General features: G+C 55.2%; 7 protein-coding genes across 7 annotated transcripts; 2 read left to right on the top strand and 5 right to left on the bottom strand.

Moving 5' to 3' along the window:
- Positions 1–579: 579 nt before the first annotated feature.
- On the bottom strand, positions 580–2,961 carry A1O7_02918 (mannosyl-oligosaccharide glucosidase; the record flags this gene model as incomplete). Its single annotated transcript, XM_007756945.1, has 1 exon — positions 580–2,961. One exon carries the CDS (start codon positions 2,959–2,961, stop codon positions 580–582), a length of 2,382 nt encoding a protein of 793 aa, XP_007755135.1.
- Positions 2,962–3,293: 332 nt separating this feature from the next.
- Positions 3,294–7,765, bottom strand: A1O7_02917 (PEK/GCN2 protein kinase; the record flags this gene model as incomplete). The annotated part of the gene is made up of 2 exons (XM_007756944.1): positions 3,294–7,487; positions 7,541–7,765. 2 exons carry the CDS (start codon positions 7,763–7,765, stop codon positions 3,294–3,296), a joined length of 4,419 nt encoding a protein of 1,472 aa, XP_007755134.1.
- Positions 7,766–8,335: 570 nt separating this feature from the next.
- Positions 8,336–10,109, top strand: A1O7_02916 (uncharacterized protein; the record flags this gene model as incomplete). Its single annotated transcript, XM_007756943.1, has 5 exons — positions 8,336–8,351; positions 8,404–8,418; positions 8,473–8,497; positions 8,827–9,148; positions 9,414–10,109. The coding sequence occupies 5 exons, from the start codon at positions 8,336–8,338 to the stop codon at positions 10,107–10,109; spliced, it is 1,074 nt and encodes a 357-aa protein (XP_007755133.1).
- A 169-nt stretch (positions 10,110–10,278) lies between these two features.
- On the bottom strand, positions 10,279–11,670 carry A1O7_02915 (uncharacterized protein; the record flags this gene model as incomplete). Its single annotated transcript, XM_007756942.1, has 1 exon — positions 10,279–11,670. The coding sequence occupies one exon, from the start codon at positions 11,668–11,670 to the stop codon at positions 10,279–10,281; it is 1,392 nt and encodes a 463-aa protein (XP_007755132.1).
- A 693-nt stretch (positions 11,671–12,363) lies between these two features.
- Positions 12,364–14,898, bottom strand: A1O7_02914 (uncharacterized protein; the record flags this gene model as incomplete). The annotated part of the gene is made up of 1 exon (XM_007756941.1): positions 12,364–14,898. The coding sequence occupies one exon, from the start codon at positions 14,896–14,898 to the stop codon at positions 12,364–12,366; it is 2,535 nt and encodes an 844-aa protein (XP_007755131.1).
- A 1,016-nt stretch (positions 14,899–15,914) lies between these two features.
- On the top strand, positions 15,915–16,749 carry A1O7_02913 (uncharacterized protein; the record flags this gene model as incomplete). Its single annotated transcript, XM_007756940.1, has 2 exons — positions 15,915–16,446; positions 16,469–16,749. 2 exons carry the CDS (start codon positions 15,915–15,917, stop codon positions 16,747–16,749), a joined length of 813 nt encoding a protein of 270 aa, XP_007755130.1.
- A 79-nt stretch (positions 16,750–16,828) lies between these two features.
- Positions 16,829–18,115, bottom strand: A1O7_02912 (uncharacterized protein; the record flags this gene model as incomplete). The annotated part of the gene is made up of 2 exons (XM_007756939.1): positions 16,829–17,747; positions 17,844–18,115. The coding sequence occupies 2 exons, from the start codon at positions 18,113–18,115 to the stop codon at positions 16,829–16,831; spliced, it is 1,191 nt and encodes a 396-aa protein (XP_007755129.1).
- Between the last annotated feature and the right edge of the window lie 204 nt (positions 18,116–18,319).

Here is an 18,319-nt window from a genome sequence, read left to right as displayed (position 1 = left end):
CACAACGAGGTTGTGGACTTTGCGGTAAAAGAGAAGGAGAACCGAACGTTGTACCACCGTTCCCTGCGCCAGGATGGAGCGGCATAGACAGATGGCAGGGGGTTGCATACTCCGTATGTAAGTCGACTATGCTCCGCACGCGTCCAACGTCGGCGTCTGCATGTATCCATGTATGCCGCGCCTCGGTCGGTGAGTACTGTACTTTGGGCTCGTACTGAAGGACTGCATGTACTGTGTATACGTTGGGCTGCGCGTTCTCCTCTCTCTACAATTTACTTTCCCTCCGCGTGGACCGTAGTCACGATTCTATTGCGCTGGTCATGCCCTGTTCCCGCCCTTTGTTTTAAATCTCGTTCTAGACTTTTTACTTTCATGTTAGCATTTCAAGCTACGGAGGGCTACTCCGCAAACAGGATCTGATTGCATCGTAGTGTACCGTAATTATTGTGCTGTACAATTCCCACGATTCTCGTCTCTATGACCTCGAGTCCACCCAAATTTTTTGCGTCCCACGGTCTATATCTAAATCATCCACCCAAAGACTCCGCCGGACGCAAGGGCCACAATGATGCTAACCTGCTACAACTCGCCGTGCTTGACACTGCCCTCGCCAGCAGCCAGATCCGGCATGCGCATAATCACAACCACCAAACTCGTCCAGCCCGTGAAATGCTGCGTGCGCTGCCCCTCGCCCGTCTCGGGATTATATTGCTCCCACGCGAACCCCGTCCTCTGCCACTCGTCAAACACGGTATTCACGAGATTTTTGCGCAAGTCCGTGTACAGCGTCGTGGCCTGGGCCTGGACCTTCGCGGGCGCGTTCGCGGCCGTCGCCGTGTCGAGCAGGGCCTTGAGGATCAAGTAGTTCATGTTGACCCAGATGGGGCTGCGCCAGTAGTTCTCGTCCGTGGCGTAAAACTCGGACGACTTGGACAGCGAGCGGATCCCATGCGGGGACCAGAGTTCTTGGGCGTTGCCGAGCAATGCCAGAATGTCCGGCAGGTGTCTGTGGTCTGGCGGCATGAGGCCCGTCATGAAGGGGAAGATGGAGATGTAGCCCTTTTGGCACACGTGGATGGAGTCTTCGTAGTCGTCGATCGTGGCGTCGCAGTAGCATTTGTGCGCGCGGGACCAGTGCAGGTCGTCGATGTTGCGGAGCTGGGCTTTGTGCTGGGTCGTAAAGTCCGGGATGTCGTCCGCCTCGTCGAGCAGGGTGGATAGGCGGAGCAGCGTGCGCGACATCATGCCCACCCAGGAGATGAGGTCCGTGTGCAGTTCGCCTGGATGGGGCGGTTGAGGGCGCGGGTAGTCGTCCAGGCCCGAGGTGAGGATGTGTTGGGGCGTGCGGCCGCGCCAGCGGTAGGCTTCTTTCGTGGAGAAGGCTTCGCGGTCGTACGACTTGATGTCGCCGTGTTGGGTGCGTCGGAACCAGTAGTACTGGCGTTTGAGCAGGGGGTAGAGGTGTTGCAGTTCGGACATGATCCGGTCTCTGGACGACGCGTATGCGGGGTCGGAGCATTTGTCCATCAGAGTATCAATGATGAGGAAGAGCGTTGGTGGGTTGGCGTAGTGAGGATACTGAACTTGGAACTCTGTGGGCACTTTGCTGCGCGCTTCGGCACCGAGGATCTGCTCGCGGGCGATCCAGCCGTCCTGGTCCATCAGATTGAACCACGACTTGACAATATCCATGGTGACATCGAGGTCCCACTCTGCAATGGGTATCAGGTGGAAGCCTTCATCCCACAAGAAGCCGCGCGGGAAGAAGGGTCTGGACGGGACGCTGGTGAAGAGCTCTGCGGGAGGATCCTTGACGATCTCGGCACGAGCCCTTGCCGCCGCCGTCTCTTCCCAGAAGCCTTCGTTGTCCTCGTCGTACTCCGGAGCATACGACCTGTCGACGAGTGAATCGCCATAGAAGTATCCGATCCCGCCAATTAAGTTCGAGAACATGGATTCCGAGAAGTCGGTGTAGACCGATTTGGTGAATGGGGCGAGGGGCTTAAAGACTTCCTTGAACTTCGTCTTGAAGCTCTTTGACGAGTCTGCAATCGCTTGCGTCAGTGTCTCGGAGGTCACTGGTGGGCCCGATGCAGAATTAAACATGATGTCCGTCTCAAAGCCGCCAACAAAGGTCCTCTGAACCATGTGGAAGTTCCCGGGCTGGGGATCGTGCTTGACGGTAAAAGCCTGCCAAGGAGGGGGCATATTCTCCTGTCCATATTGCTGTACTAGGCCCTCGATCTCGCCTTTCATGCTTGCAAAGATGATGTTCTTGGCCTGCCAGATGGCCTCGGACGGCACTTGTAAGCTGCTGAGGACCGGCTTGTCAAGTGGCTTCAAATCCCACGATGGGTGTGTCTTGTATGGCAAGAGATTCTCCAAGGGGTCGCCAAAGTAGATGTCAAACGACCCTAAGTCGGCTGTCTCGCCATGTAGGGTTACTGTGTCGCGTGCTTCGTCCGTGTCTTTGAAGCCCAGCTCACCGAGTCCTTCCATGCCAGCATAGAATACCAAGGTGGTGACCACATTGTCTGGCGCATCTTCTCGCGGCGTGCCCTTTATTCTTGCAGCCCAGCTTCCGCCGTGTTGTCCTCCTGGCACTTTGACGAAGTCAATGGTCAGATCGATCTTGTTCCCCGTGTCATGAATGACTTGTCGTCCGCCATTTCGCGCATCATACTCTTCCCAACCATATCCCGCCATGCCCTCATGTTGCTCGCAAGTATGACGGAAATTCTGCTGGGTAGAGGCATAGCTGTCGGTATTGGCCCACAGCAGGCCCGTCAGCAAACTGTTCGGGAGCCGCGGCCGGACGCCAAAGTAGAGATTCGGTCGGTAAGGACCCCATAATAACGTGTCGTTGGAGGCGTGGGTTGGGGAGGGGTTGAACAGAAGAAGAGTCGCAATGCAGAGCAGGAGGCTCCGCAGAACCACGACACCCCTCGGACTGCTCAACATCCTGTCTTACTGCGACTCCCAGAGTCGCACATCAGCTCGCCGCCAGGCGTTGTTTTGAGACACAATGGTTGGAGGACATGTGGCCTAGAGGGAGTGGCGTGAGCGAAGTTGTACTTCACCCTACATACCTGTGTAAGAGCACGGCGGGGCATTCGCGGCGCAACCGACGACGACGGTGGACCACGATGAACCACGATGAGCACTTGGGCATGAGAAAGACGTTATGCACAAGGGGTAGATGCAGTGTTGTAATAGCGCACGGCAAGTCATAAACATGGGTATCATTCGTTGCACAAAACAGTATAAAAAAAAGAAAGGACAACCACCAACTCTCATCTCCCCTTGGCCATCTTCAGGCGCAGAAAGCCCGCCAAGTCCACGGCCTTCACCTCGTCTTCTGAGCGGGAAGGGCCCCGGACCTTCAACGTCCTCTCCCCGAGGGCCCCTCCCCTTACGATCACCAGCCAGTATCCCCCGGCATTTTGGCTGCCGTAAGCCCTTTCCAACTCCTCCACAGATCGAACCTCCTCCGACAGCTCGGCACCGAGGCCGCCGCCCCACAACAACGACAACACCTCCAGGCACGAACTCTTCAATGCGTTGGGGTCGAAGCTGGTGACCAGGATCTCGCTCCTCCTGGTCGCGAGCTTCGACTCCGCGGCGGAGCCCGTCGTCTTGGACGACTTATGAGCCGAGGAGGGGCCACGAAGGTAGCTGATGAGGTCGAGTATGTTGAGGCGGAAGCCCGCCGCACGAACACTGCCTCTATCTGATTTGGTCTGATACTCCTGGACCAAGGCGTCATAACGACCGCCTACGGCCAGCACCTTTCTCGTGCCGCTCTCCGCGCATTGGAAGAGGAGCGAACCCCGGTAAAGATACTCGGAGTTGTTGCTGAGTGGCGCGATGAGGATCTGCGCCTGTACCCCCATCCGCTGGAGGTACTCGGCGACCTCATCGAGGCGCCCGAGCAGTGGCAACGCCTTGCTGAGGTAGTCGGAGTTCCCAAAGAGCTTCGACAGCTTGGAGCGCACCTGTTTGAGGTCGCCTTCGAAATTAAATCGCTTCAAATCTGCCACAGTGGTCTCCGGCACGTTGTTGGCAGGGTTGCGTAGTTCTTCACGCGTCTTGGACCAGGCGTGTCCCTGGGTGTTGAGGTGCGACAGTGCTTGCTTCACGTTGGCGGCTTCCAAGGGCTTGACCCGGCAGAAGGTGAGGATCAGATCCAACAAATCAGCATGATTGAGGAGGACCGTCCACTTGTGTGTTGCGAGAGCTGGAAATCCTGTCAAAACTTCATCGAGCACTTTGATCACTTCTGCTTCTTTCAAAGCCAGGTCCTTTGCGCTTTCAGAAATGAAATCAAAATCGACTTCGGGGAATTGTTTGGGCTGCGATCCTGCAACGGTGGCACGATATACAGTCCCGAAGCAATATGTCTTGCCATAGGAAGGGCTCGTTTGTCCTAGGGTACGTGCTAACGGCAGCGTGAGGTCGTAGGGTAGCTGTAAGACCAGCCCGGAGGAGTCAAGGAAGGTTGCAGCGTTACGGTAGAAGTCAGCTTTGGGTATGATAGCCTGGCGACCTACTTCAGCTGCACCGTGTCGGCGGAAAATCGCTTTGAGGTGATCGCAAGTGGACATCCACAGCATCAATTCGGCAGAAGGATTTGCGGTCCCCGACTTATCTTCCCAGGCGAGACTTGAAACAGGGTTATTGGGATTGGCAAACAGTCTGCTGATAAGCGCTTGATATTCCTTAGGGTTGTCTGTCGCCATCCGCTCAATGTAGCGTTGGAACTTTTCGTCTTCAAGGGGCTCCGGTACTACGCCGCTCTTGAGCAGTACATCAGCTGTCGGTCTCCGCGTCTGGTCAGGGTCGATAAGTTGTAAGATGATGGCTCCTTGTTGTTGCAAGCGCTCTTCATTGAACACTTCTGGAAGCTCTGGTGGGCTGGATTGCAACGCCTCCATAAGCCAATGCCGTCTCTCGCTACCAGTGGCCAGAGCAAAACACATCTCAAAGAATGTGACCCCAAGAGAGTACATGTCTGCTCGAGAATCATAGCTGCTGTTCGCCTTCGCAAGCTCCGGTGCCATATATCCCAATGTACCAATCTCATAAGATGCTCTGGTTGTGGTCATGGCAGGTTTCTGGTGACCCTCCCGCGAGGTAGCTTGTCCGTAGCCAGCGAGTCCAAAGTCGCCAATTTTGGGTATGTCGTGCGCGTCAAGGAAGATATTCTCCGGTTTGAGATCTCTATGCACGACTCCGTTACTGTGAATGTATGCAAGTCCTTCGAGAATGCGCCGGAATAATCGCCAGCCAGCTTCAACATCTTTAGGCAAACCAGCCATGATCCGAGTGCGGAGCGTTTGGCCTTCGCAGAGTTCCATCTGAATGTAGAGCATGGAGCGCTCGTTCCGTTGTATCAGACGCGATTTATCAGGAATGAAAGAGACAGACTTGACTGGTGAATCCTGGCTGACGAAAGGATTGTCGTCGCTGTCGAGCTCCTGCCCTGGTGCGTTGCTGCGCTCGAATGGGTCTGTTCCTTCTTCGGTTTCCTCCCTCTGTGGCTCAGGATCGCTCTCAAATGGATCTTCATCATCATCGTACCCGTCCTGCTCATTGATCGAAGGCGGATCCTGGTAGGCGAACATACCCCCACCATCATCGGAGTCGCTAAATTCTGCTCCCTGATTGGCATAAACGGAAGGCTCCATAAAATCGTGTCCTACACTAACGGGGCCGGTGTGAGCGAGGGATCTGTGAATCGGTCGTTGAGGGACTTCCTCGACTAGGTCGTCGTGCTCACTCTCGTACCACGCATTGTAGTATCTCACAATATTAGGGTGATTGAGTTTCGCCAGCAGTGCCACTTCTCGAAGAATGTCTTCGAGGTCCTTGACTGACTTGTTCTTGATCTGCTTGATGGCGTAAAACTGGCCATCCAGCTTGTTTCGGGCCATGACCACTTTGCCATAGCCTCCTTTGCCAAGCACAGCGGCCTCTTCCCAGTCCTTGCGATATCTAGAATCATCGAGTTTATCGCTGGACCGCCTCAAACGGCCGGGCGTAAGCGGCAGGACTTGAGAGCGAGCCCGGAAGAGCTTGTCATCTTCTTCGAAGAAGAACTTTTTGCTTCTAAGTTGAAAAGCCGAGGGGCGGCGATTGGCATTTGATCGGAACATCTCTTCTAGGAGCCCCTCAAAACTGGTGGTCAAGTCCACTTCCTCGAGAGCGTCCATAGGCGAGGTGAACTTGGACTTGACGGTCTTTCCTAGAGCCATCTGCATCACAATGACACCCAGCTCCCAGATACATGTCTTGCTGGTTCGTACTGGCTCTGTGAAGTTGAGCTCGGGCGCCAGCCACAGAGGAGTATCATCCGTCTTGTTCTGAGACTTCTCGCGAGCTGCTCGCACCAGGTCTCGAAGCTGCGTCCCGTATCCGTCGGAGAGCTTGACTGTAACTCCGCGTCTCGGGGACAGGAAGAGCATAACATTGCCTGCGTGTACAGCTGGATGGATGTATCCATGCTTGTCGAAGAACACGAGTGCATCGATGAGCTCTCTTGTCCAAGCACGGAGCTTAGCTGGACTGAGTTGTCCAGAGAGCTCCAGTAATTGATCGAGCGAGCCTTTGTCAGCGTATTCAGAAAGGATGGAAAGAGACCATCGGCCTGCTCCATCATCCAAAACCATGTGGTCAATCTTGTAGTTGATCAGGTTGACAACATTGTCATCGTGGTTATTCTTGGAAAACTCGAGGTCTATTTCCACAGTCTCCATGCACTTCTGCATATGGAGTTTCGACGCGGCGGTTTCGGGAAGATAAATATCTTTGAGGAGGAGTTGTGGAGCTTGAACCCGTGTCGCATCCACCCGTGGGGATACGATGGTGATCTTCTTGTCCTTGCGATTGAAAATGACATTCCTTCCTGATACCGTCTTGAATCTGAAGGGCGCACCGGTGGCCGTGTCTCTGCTGGTCATGGTTTGATCGAAGCGGATGACATCTTCTGGTGCATCGTGGAATTCTGGGCCATCTTCGCTGGTGGTCGACCGGGACAGATTCGTTTTCTGGCGACGCTGATATTCGCTTTCGACCTTCGAAAAGAGCTGCTGCTCGTTCTGATCCGCTTCTTCTTCCTGTTTGCGACGGGCACTTTCTTCTTTCTCCAGTAGTTGCTTCTGGGCTAGCGCTTCTCGGCGAGCACGCTCTTCTTCGAGGCTGAACTCAGCCTTCTTGGCGTTTTTGTCTGCGCTCTTCTGGTCAAGAAAGTCCATGATGGCGGTGTTAACTTCGTAGACGACCTCACTTCCCTGGTATTGTTTGGGATAGGTTGCAACGATGTGTTCTACACGTTTTCTGATTTCAGCGTCTTTTGGCTGAATCTCGACAATGTCGATTTTTGGGAGAACCTTCGGATAGTTGGACGGGAATTCGAAGATGAGCTTGGCGAAGTAGTTACGATCTTCAAGTGGTCCAACACGGACTTGAAAAGCTAAGTTCTCTTGAGTCTGTGCTGTGTCAGAAGATGTGTTTGTCGACTGTGGCAGCGTCAATTCCTCACCTTCCAGGCATCCTTCCTCCCGCGAATACGCTCAAACTCGTCAGGATAAATGGCCCTCGTAGTCAGAAACTCGTTGCGTTGAACTTCTGGGTAGCCGGCAATTTCCTCCTCCAAATTGCGGTGGGATTGTCCAAAAGAAGGCGGAGCTTCGAGAAAGGGTGCCGGCAGAGGTGATAAGGGTTGAGTGTGCGGTTGAGGATTTTTTGTCTTCTTTTTGGCCGGCATGATGAGAGACTCCCTTCAGGTCCCTACCGAGACCTGGACACCCACGCTGTGCTCTGTGATTCTGCCGTAAAGTCTTGGCGCGTGACGCCTTTGGAGCGTCTGCCCAGGTAGCCGCAGCGATGCTGCAACCACCTAATTCATTGAATTCGGGCTCATCGTTTTCGTTGTCGAGTTCTTGTCGTGGTTGTTGTGAGAAAGGAACATTAAGAGGTGACGCGACTCACCCAAAGGACAAAGAGTCAATCGCCGGCGAGGCTGAGGTTGCCAAGGTCCTCCGGAACGGATTAACTATCATGCGAGCCCGCGGATTTCAACCTTGATGTGGCTGGATGCCACTAATCTATCGCTCGACAAAGAGGGTTGATCCTCCCGGTCGTGGAAAGGTCGCAGAGAGGATCTCTCCGTTCACATCATATCTGTACATCAAGTCCAGAGGAGGTTGCTGGACGACTCGTCCAGACCCGGCCTTGAAGATGGTGAATATCACGGAGAAGATCAAAGAGTAAGACACTTTATCATGCCCAAGCCATCTATCAGACGACTGACCAACTGTCTAGGATCGAGGCCGAAATGGCCCGGACTCAAAGTGTGTCCTGCGGCTTATCGTCAAAGGAGCAGTCCGTGCTAACAATCCGCAGAGAACAAAGCTACAGGTTCGTGCTGAAGGCTCGAATACGCTGCACAGATTCTGACGAACCGATGTGTAGAGTACCACCTTGGGTTGCTGAAAGGGTGAGTTTTGAATCTCTACTCCCTAGCGTCATCAAGAAACAAAGGGCAAGGAAGACGTTGTCGTGAGGACAGAGGCCAGTCACCATGCATCTGCTCCATGGTATTGCATGTGGTGAGATGTGTGCGACACCAGGAGCGGCTGGGATAGTGTCCACCTTGCCGGACAGCAGGGGTCTATAGACCCAGCGCAGCTCTGGGAGAAATCATAGTGGCCACGCTAGTTGTTTCGGCGATTCCCCTGCACGTTCCAAGAGACTGCGCATGTCCCGTTGCCTCAGTCCGTATGGTTCTGCGCTCTTGGCGATCTTACAGCTGACAAAACTATATAGTAAACTTGCACGGCTACGCGCGCAACTCCTCGAGCCAGGCCCCGGTGCCGGTTCAGGCGGCGGGGCAGGCTTCGACGTCTCCAAATCCGGAGACGCCCGTATCGCCCTGGTCGGCTTTCCTTCAGTCGGCAAATCGACCTTTCTCTCGAAGATCACCAAGACCAAGTCGGAAGTGGCAGCATACTCGTTCACCACTCTCACAGCCATCCCTGGTGTGCTTGAATACGGCGGCGCAGAGATTCAGATCCTCGACTTGCCGGGTATCATCGAAGGTGCCTCCGAGGGTAAAGGGCGAGGACGACAGGTCATCAGTGCGGCGAAGGTACGTGTCTTCGCTTTGTACCGTGCAGTCCGTTGGACTATCTCCGGAGACCGCCTGGATATCCCATTCACTTGCTCTGAGCCGCCACCAACGATTATCTTCCACCTTCCCCGGCCACGAGCATGCACGCCGTACAACATTAGTGGAGATGCGCACGGCCAGCAACCAGAGCACTCCAGCCAATTCCTGACTCGACGAAATGACTCCCCTTCCACCACAATGGATGTATATTTCAATTCCACCACTGATTCACTGACTCTTTTAGACCTCCGACCTGATCCTCATGGTCCTGGACGCGACGAAGCGCGCGGAACAACGCGCCCTGCTCGAGGCCGAACTCGAAGCCGTCGGCATCCGCCTCAACCGCGACCCACCAAACATCTACCTCAAGGCCAAAAAAGCGGGCGGCATGAAAATCACGTTCCAGTCGCCTCCCAAAAACCTCGACGAGAAAATGGTCTACAACATCCTGCGCGACTACAAGATGCTGAACTGCGAGGTGCTGGTGCGCGACGAGAACGCGACGGTCGACGACTTTATCGACGTCATCATGAAGGACCACCGCAAGTACATCCGCTGCCTGTACGTGTACAACAAGATCGACAGCGTGAGCGTGGACTACCTGGACGAGTTGGCGCGGGAGCCGCACACGGTCGTCATGTCGTGCGAGCTGGACCTGGGCGTGCAGGACGTGGTGGAGCGGTGTTGGCAGGAGTTGCGCCTCATGCGGATCTATACGAAGAGGCAAGGCGTGGACCCGGACTTTGGTGAGGCGCTGATCGTCAGGAGTAATAGCTCGATTGAGGATGTGTGTGATCAGATCCATCGCACGCTCAAGGAGACGTTCAAGTATGCGTTGGTGTGGGGGGCCAGTGCGAAGCACATTCCCCAGAGGACGGGCTTGGGGCATGTCGTTGCGGACGAGGATGTCGTGCAGATTGTGAGCGCGTGGAAGGCTTGATCTACCGGCCGTGTTGTCTAGTCTACTCTAGCGAGCTGCGGAAGTGCAGACTCCTCGGGTACTGCCTGGGACATGTGCGTGGCATGGGAGGGGCAAAGTACGAGGCTCGTAGGTGATCGTCAGTATGCTTTATTGACATGACCAACGCAATGAAAGACTGCCGTGGTATTCACCGCAACACCCTCCTTGGATCCAAGCTTCCCACATCCGCACTCCCCGCCCTCCCATCAAACACAAACTCACTCATCAGTTTACCAGTTGCCGGCCCATTCTGAATGCCCCAGCACGTATGCCCCGCCGCGATGAAAACCCCCTTGGTGTTCGTCCTGCCCACAAGCGGCCCACTCCCCCTCTCCACCTGCGGCAGGTAACACGCCTGCCTGACCAGCACGTGTCCGTCGCGCATCTCGTCCGAAAAACTGGCGCAATAGTCCACAATGTCCTGGCACCGCGAGTCGTCGACCTCGACGTCGGCAGTCGACCGAGGGAGTGGGACGAGGTGATCGCCCTCGCCGCACGCGTAGAGCTCGTCGTTCGGCCGAGCGTAGATTTCGGGCGTGACGTGGCTGGCTCGGCTTTTGCCGTGGGGCTTGAACTTCTTGGGCAGCAACAGCGACGTGAAGAGGCAGTACGCCGACACGGGCCGCGAGGGTCGGATCGTCACGCTATGTGCCCTTAGCGCTGAGATGGGTGTGCCTGGCCAGACGGTGCGTGTCCACGGGCCGGCCGTGATGATCACGTCTGTGGCGTGTAGAGATTGCGCTTGCGGTTCCCCTGCGTTGTCGGCACCGTTACCTGCACCGGTAGCGCCACGAGTATAGTGCACCACGTGCCCTGAGTCTGAGTGGGCTGGTTCGATGGTATCGACACTGACTCCGACAACGATACGTGCACCCCTTTCCTCCGCCAGCGCTGCCATTGATGTCGTGAACTGATAGGGATGGACTTGCGCGGTATCCCTTGGCGAGCCCATACTCTCGTACGCGAGGGCGCATTCGTCGGCCACCCAGTCCAGGTCGTCTGGGAGGCCGGCCTTGCGCAGGTTGGCGTACGAGGCTTGGCTCCTCTTCTGGAGACTCACGCGTGAGGGGTCCGACTCTGGATTCACGTTCCCGTCGCTGGCTACGTCGGCGCGATGAATGCCGCGGATGTCGTCCCCCTTGCCGTCGACCTGGCTGGTGGGATCACTGGAATGGGCCTCACCATCCACGACACCCCTTTGGGCGATCACGTTCTCGTGGCCAGTGAGTTGCCGGCCCTTCAATTCGATCTGACCCACCCCTACGCCTCTGTAGCCCCATCTACGCGCCCCGTCGTGCTCCTTCGCAAGGTCTGCATGGAGTTTGAAACTGAGCGGCACAAGAGATTGGGGGTATGCCCACAGCGCTAATAACCCGCCGGCTTTGCCTGAAGCGCCGCTGGCAATACCGGTGGCCTCGAGGAGGTGGATGCTGTGCAGGTCAGGATTGTATTTTGGGTGGCGGGTCAGGAAGTATGCGGTCGTGCAGCCGATGATGCCACCGCCGACAATGACGATGTTTTTGCGCTCAGAGTCGGCCATGTTGATAAGCTTCGATGAATGCCGTGCTTGGAGCACACTTAGGAGGTTTGCACGGATGAGCATTCGTGGTACTCCATAGCGTGCTCTATACTTCAGCAATCAGTGATTGTCGTCGCTTTCTCAGAGGCGACACAGTCACCCCACAGTCAACTCTACAGCGATGACCTCATACGTGCTGAGAGTCCGACCAACCACAAGGCTGGAAAACAAGACCAGCGACAAGGAGAACACGCTGCCCATGGACTTCTTTATTGCTGTCACGAGGCGCAACGAGTCGGATATATGTACCGCTGCTGCCCAGCCCATGTCGTTGCATGTATCGCTCGTATCTTCAACTTTGTGGTTCACAAAAGCCTCGAATCTACAAGACCTCACCAGCGATTCGCAGATTGCAAACAGACATGATCAAAGCCAGGCTGTCGATCGGCCTTATCCCCAAATAATCTGAATAAGTCCGTGTCTGCAAGTTTTCTAGATAAGGGACTACCCGAGTCCACTGATAAGGACACCCAATGTCAGGCTCGACTCTGGCTGGGACCTGCAGATTGGTCATGGGATATTCCGTAACTCAACGCCGTGCGTACTCAACAGCATTGAGGGCCGTAGCGCCTCAAGGTGATCTCTGTGGCAGCTCAAGAATGTATGATTCCTGGACGAGGATGCGTACAGAAGAGCATGACTCCTCGGTGAGAATCAGTCGAGAAGCTCCAGCGTGGATACGGGCTCGTCTCGAGCAACCTCGTCACCCTCGACGCCTCGCGACAGCTCGTAAGTCAGGACGGTCATGTCATCATATGTGAGCATCAGCCTATATCTGCGACTGCTGTCCATGGCTTGCCATGGCTCCGCTCCAGTGGGGATCTCCCACTTTCTCAACTCGGTCTTGGTCGTATGATGCTGCATCCTGGAAAGGGAAGAAGAGCCGTGCTTCCTCTTCATGTTGTGCCTGTTGCTATTCTGATCCTGACTTGCATTCGCATGCTCGCCTCCGCCAACCTGTTCCGCTACTACCAGTACACCGGGGTCAAAGGTGGTAGGGACGCCATCGACGATGCGGTCGTTACCCCAACTGTCCGCCCCCTCCGACGTTTCCCTGGCTGCGGATTTATCGCTCTTGAAGTGCCCTTGTACTGGGGATGCCGCTATACCAAGCAGTGGGCTGAAAGGTCGAATTCCCTTGAGTTGCTGTTTCTTTGTAGGTAGGATCCAGTCTACTCGCAGGCCTAGTGTTCCCGTAGTTGTCAATCGTGTCAACGAGCAGACTGCGCATCGACCTATCTGGGTTGCGACGACAACGATACCCAACTCCGGGATCTGCAGCATCATATTCAGCCTGTCTAGATGCGAGGGATGGAAGCCATTTAAACGAGGCGGCAATACTTGTTTGAGGATATTGGCACAGAAGACATGAGGGGAGTCAGCTTGGGGAGTCATCAGGAGTCTCAGGTTTGATGCGCTGCAGTGAAGGGTGGGTATGTTGGGTGCGCTGGCCGTACCGCGGGCCCTGACGACACTCGAGTCATTGATGGTATATCCAGGAAGTTGATTTTCTTTCTCATGATGGTGCCGCGCCATTAGTGGAGAGTCCATGTCAGATGCAGATAGGACATCCACGTCGATCTCCGGACTGTGTGGATTTGCCAGGCTCGACAGAGAGGTGGTGCTTGGATGGCCCGCCGAAGACGAATCCTCATCCTCTGTCTGCTGCTCTGAGCCGGAATGGTATCCTTCCTCGTCGGTTTCGTGAGGAATAAAGTCATCGTCCCCCTCGAGGATAATGCCTTCGACCAAAAGAGCATCTGCGCTCACGGCGTGCTCAGAGCCCATACTTGGCTCCGGCGATGTCGAGCCGGAGTTCGTCATCCCGGGGTCCGAAACTTGCCCCAAGCTATCACCCGTGCCACCTCCAGTAGCGGGTGGCCCCTGTCCGGTAGCTTGGTCGTGGTCTGTGGCCAGATCCAGGTCATATTGGCCTCGATCTACGGCCACAGCTGCCTCGTCGAGGTCCGACCAAGAGTCAGGCGTCTCGACGTTGTCGTCCAAGTCAGTCTCATCTTCTGTACTCTCCTGCATCAGCGGATGTGCATGGCTGTTGCCCCGTGCTCGGATTCGGACCACGGCTGTGAGATCGTAGCTCTCAAGGTTATTGTGACCATGGTATCGGGCTGTGTGGCTATGTCCGCAAAACTGTTCCATAGTCTCTGCTGACCGAAATGACCGCGGGTCCAGAGCAGCAACAAACCAGCTTCTTTCGCGTGAATGACGTCGTTGACGCGGTCTGAGGAAGTCGGGGTCCGCCGTGGTGTCGGCGAAATCCCAGGACTTCTGACAGATTCCTTGCCAAATTTGCCAGATTTTCAGGTTTCCACCTATATCAGTACTCAAAAGCCAGTTGCCCTCGAGGTCGTCGTCTGTATTGACAAATGAGATGCATGGGATGTTGTGATCATGACCCTCAACTCCGGCCAGAGTGATTTTGTAATTTCGCTTCCGTGCCGGAGTGGTCGCAGCCACTCCCATTGCGACCCATTCTTCCCAGTCGCGCTCGTCGTGGTAGGCTTGACCTTCATCCTCTGGCTCATCCTCTGTCCTATTGCCATGGCTATCCTCGGTCAAGGCGAAAGCGAAGACGGTAACCTTGGCGCAGGGGTCGTCGCTGGCGGTATGATAAGGCGTATTGGCCGACACTGCAATCATTCGCGCATTAGTGTGAATTGAGAGTCCCCATGCCGATTCATCCACCCAGTGAGTGAAGAATGGTCTGAGTCCGATGTAGTCGCTCCGGCCATCGGTGCTAAAGCGGTATGGGTCCTTGCGAATGGCGTCGTCAATCATCTTGGTATAGTATGCGGTTACGTTCCCGGAGTCGGTGGCGATGAGGAGGATTTCCTCCTTTCCAAGGTCTCCCACAATCAGGTGGTTGACCGCATGAGGCACCCGTGGGTCGATATAACCCCGTGCGGTCGGATTTGCCAGGGCAGGAGGAATCACCAGAGCGGGCAGTCGGTATAATTTCTGGAATGGAAAGTCTGGTCTGTAGACGGCAATGGTGTCTGTTGTGGCAGCGAAATAGAGGTTGAAGCGCTGAGATAGGGCAGTCAAATTGCACCGCCATATAGATAACGGTGGAGGGGCATAGACACCGTCTCGTGTGAACCTCTCCTGCCCGGTCTCAGCACTGGCCAGGCCAACCCTGACCGAGTCAAATGGCCTACGACCATCCTCCATGATGGCGCGTATACATCAGTTGTGTTGCTCGTACTCTTGCGAGTTGCGCCCAAAGTGCCTAAGCTGCTCGAGACATGGCGCAGCCGGATGTGTGCCCGGAGACGCAGGCGCCCTCTTCTCCTTGCTGAGTACCTAGACCTTCCCCTGACCAGAGCAACGCTTGCATGTGGTGGACGCGGAATGAAACGCAGTCGGGAGTAGCTCAGCGCAGACGATGTATTTTCACCTTAGCATTGGTTGCGGCCCACCGAGTACACTCGTGCGGTGGGAGCAGGAAGGAGAGGCGAGGCGACGGAGAGGTCAAGAGTCTAGGTATCTATTGAGTGTCAACTGAAGGCTGTGGAGGGTCGAGTGACAGGGACAGGTCGGACACAGGTTACTTACTATCGCATTGTTGTACATGGAGTGTGGAGGGACGAGGGACGAGGGTTGGATGGAGGAATGACGAACGCACAGGCGACGTTCGAGTGGCCGCTCGGAAAAGCATCTCACATTCTGTTCCAGTCTTCTTCCACTCAGTACTGAAGATACGCATCACACTCGATTAATCCGAAGCAGTAAATCGCACGCCGGCCCTGACATGCTTTGATCGCGGTTGGCAACACAGAAACGTCAAGTTGGAAAATATTGCGCACAGAACCGGGCCGCTCTGTGACTGCTCAGATCCCGGCCCCCAGTCACTTGCTCTCGCATTCTGCCAACCCGGACGACACATCCAAACCCTAAGACATTCTCTCGCATGGGACATATTATCGCGCCCATGGGTGCATAAGGACTGTCTACACACTACACCAGGGCCCCGCCAGCTGACTAGGATTGGCTAAAATAGCAGGAAACACGCTGTCGTGGTTGTGACGAGTCAAGTGTTACACGGCATTGAGCTACGAGTCACGCAGATTCGAATCGGATTTCCAACCCCAATCTCTTCTTTTACGCTGCTGTGCTTTTTGAACGTTACCCATTTGGCACATCGTTGTGCTGCACACCTCAACAACATCATCATCATCATCTCCATTATGGATCTGCTGGCTACTGTCAGAAAAGAAGGATCGCGTGGCGGCCGTGGCGACTTCAAGTGGTCAGATGTTCAGACGTCTTCGCACCGTGAAAATTACCTCGGCCATTCTTTGATGGCTCCGGTGGGTCGCTGGCAAAAGGGGCGTGACCTCAACTGGTACGCCAAAGGGGATTCCAGTCCAAACACCGCCGAAGACCCTGCCGCCAAAGCTGCAAGAGAGCGAAAGGAGGAGATTCGGAGAGTCAAAGAGGCGGAGGAGGACGCCCTAGCAAGAGCTCTCGGACTGCCGGTGACTCCGCGGCACAATCCGAACATGGAAGAGCTAGGCACGCAACGTGAGGTTGGGAATGTTCTGAAAGCGGCTGCAGGAGACGAAGACGCCACAGTGTCAAGGGGTGTTGGATATGGCCGACTTGCAGGGGTTTCGGCTCCAGATGAGGGGCAGTCCACCACCGAGCGTCTGGAGGGCACCGCCAAAGATCAAGACAAGGAGCTTCAGCACGCGCTCCGGGAATACAAACGCCGCCATGGTGATCGAAGACATAGAAGCAGGAGTCGAAGCAGGCACAGACACAGGGAGGGTCACGAAAGAAGACACAGAGATGACCGTCGCCGCCATAGTGAGCGCCGTCACGATGGTAGGTCTCCGCGACGAACTAGACCTGTGCGGGACAGATCAAGATCCTTTTCGCCTGGCCGCGAGCGAGATTACACTCGTTGCGAGCGGCCGCGAAGTCACTCCCCATCCCGTCGCCGTCAGGAAAGGAACCGGCATGATAGAGAAGGAGGGCGTCCAGGGTCGCGCCATCGCTAGCTTATCATTGGGTGAGTAAAGCTGGAGGAGAAGTCCCTGGTGCCCGGCATCAGATGCATTTGGCTGTCCGAGAACACGTCTCTACCTGAAGCACTGCGCTATCTCAGGCCCAGAGCTGCGTCGAAGATATCCCCTTCCAGATCCTTGATGTCCGCATCTCCCGTACCTGCTGAGCGTCCTCCGCCACCGTGTCGGGGATAGATATCGGCTGATGCACTCGTATCCACAAATTCCTCCAGCTCCTCGCTTACGGTTTTGAGCTTCTCTTTGACAGCGTTGACCCCTTCCACTCCAACAATGTGACGCGCAGGGGGATTTTCATGCCCACCAATAGCTGTCAGGGCATGTACAGTTTCGGATATCAGCTTCTCTGTATGCGCATGACTGAGAGGTGGATACAAGCTAACAACCTCATCTCGACTCAGGAGGTAAGGGCCGCTTTGCCTCTCGGCTTCTGAAGATGGAGACTGGATTTCCTTTTCCGGAGGAGGTGAAAACTGGGCCCGGATGCCCGGTAGTCGATTCAGCAGACCGTCCACTATTCCCCGAAATATGGGCGCCGTGTGACCAAACTCTGGAGTATACTCTTTCATCAGTGGTGCTGAGGTGATCTTGTTGGTTAGAATTCCAATCTCGAGACTCGCTTGGACGATGGTCAACTTGATATTGAAGGGTGCAATCTCATACGCAATGCTGTCGCAGAAACCTTCGAGTGCCCACCCAGAGGCACAGTACATGCTCAAGCCGGGAGTGCCGAGGTGACCTGTTACACCAGTGAGGACGATAATGTGTCCATTCATCTGTGATCGCATCTGGGGAACGACGGCCTTGATTATGTTCATTGGCCCAAAGAAGTTCTTCTCGAATTGATCGCGCACCAGCGTAAGAGTGCGGTGGTTGGTAGAGAGCTCCTCGACGGTCCCGACAACAGCTTCACTAGTACAGCAGAAGAGGATGTCGACCTTTCGAAAAGTGTGCACTGCTTCCGCCACGGCGGCCTGACACTGGCCAACGACTCTACGTCACGGTCAGTTCCAGGCGTCGCTTTGGAAGAAAGCTCTAGTTCAAAAAGCAAATAGTGTCGACGTCGACTGAGGGAACGGATTGACCTACCTGATGTCCAATGCGACAACTTTCAACCGCTCCTTCATCCCCGGTGTCCGTCCCACCTGAGACAAGAATCGCTTGAATTCCTGACTTCGCGCCCCGTCATTCTCAAATTCAGCTTGAATGATCCCTGAGACCACATAGTCGCCGTGCTCGAGGACTTGACGGGCGACAGAGATCCCAATAGGCGAATCCCCGGACGTCAATAGCCACACCCGGGGAGCATTATGGGTAGGAAACTGAGGCGTTGGTGTGCCCACTGAGCCTCCATTTGCCATCTGTGCGCAGAGCTTCAGTCTGGAGATAGCATCGCCTAAAAGCACATCATATATGGTTTCATTGCCAACATCGATAGCCTCGCAATGCCATCCAATAGAGCGTGCTGACTCGACTGATATCAGGAGGAGTCGTGGTCGAACTATGTCGGCCTATTGGCCTTGCTACTGTCCACAGGCAAAGCCAAGAGGCATCGGAAGACGGAT

Source organism: Cladophialophora yegresii, assembly GCF_000585515.1.
Source record: "Cladophialophora yegresii CBS 114405 chromosome Unknown aczIN-supercont1.2, whole genome shotgun sequence".
NCBI lineage: Eukaryota > Fungi > Ascomycota > Eurotiomycetes > Chaetothyriales > Herpotrichiellaceae > Cladophialophora > Cladophialophora yegresii.
The sequence above is the reverse complement of the archived record's forward strand: the minus strand, read 5'-3'. Positions and strand labels throughout refer to the sequence as shown.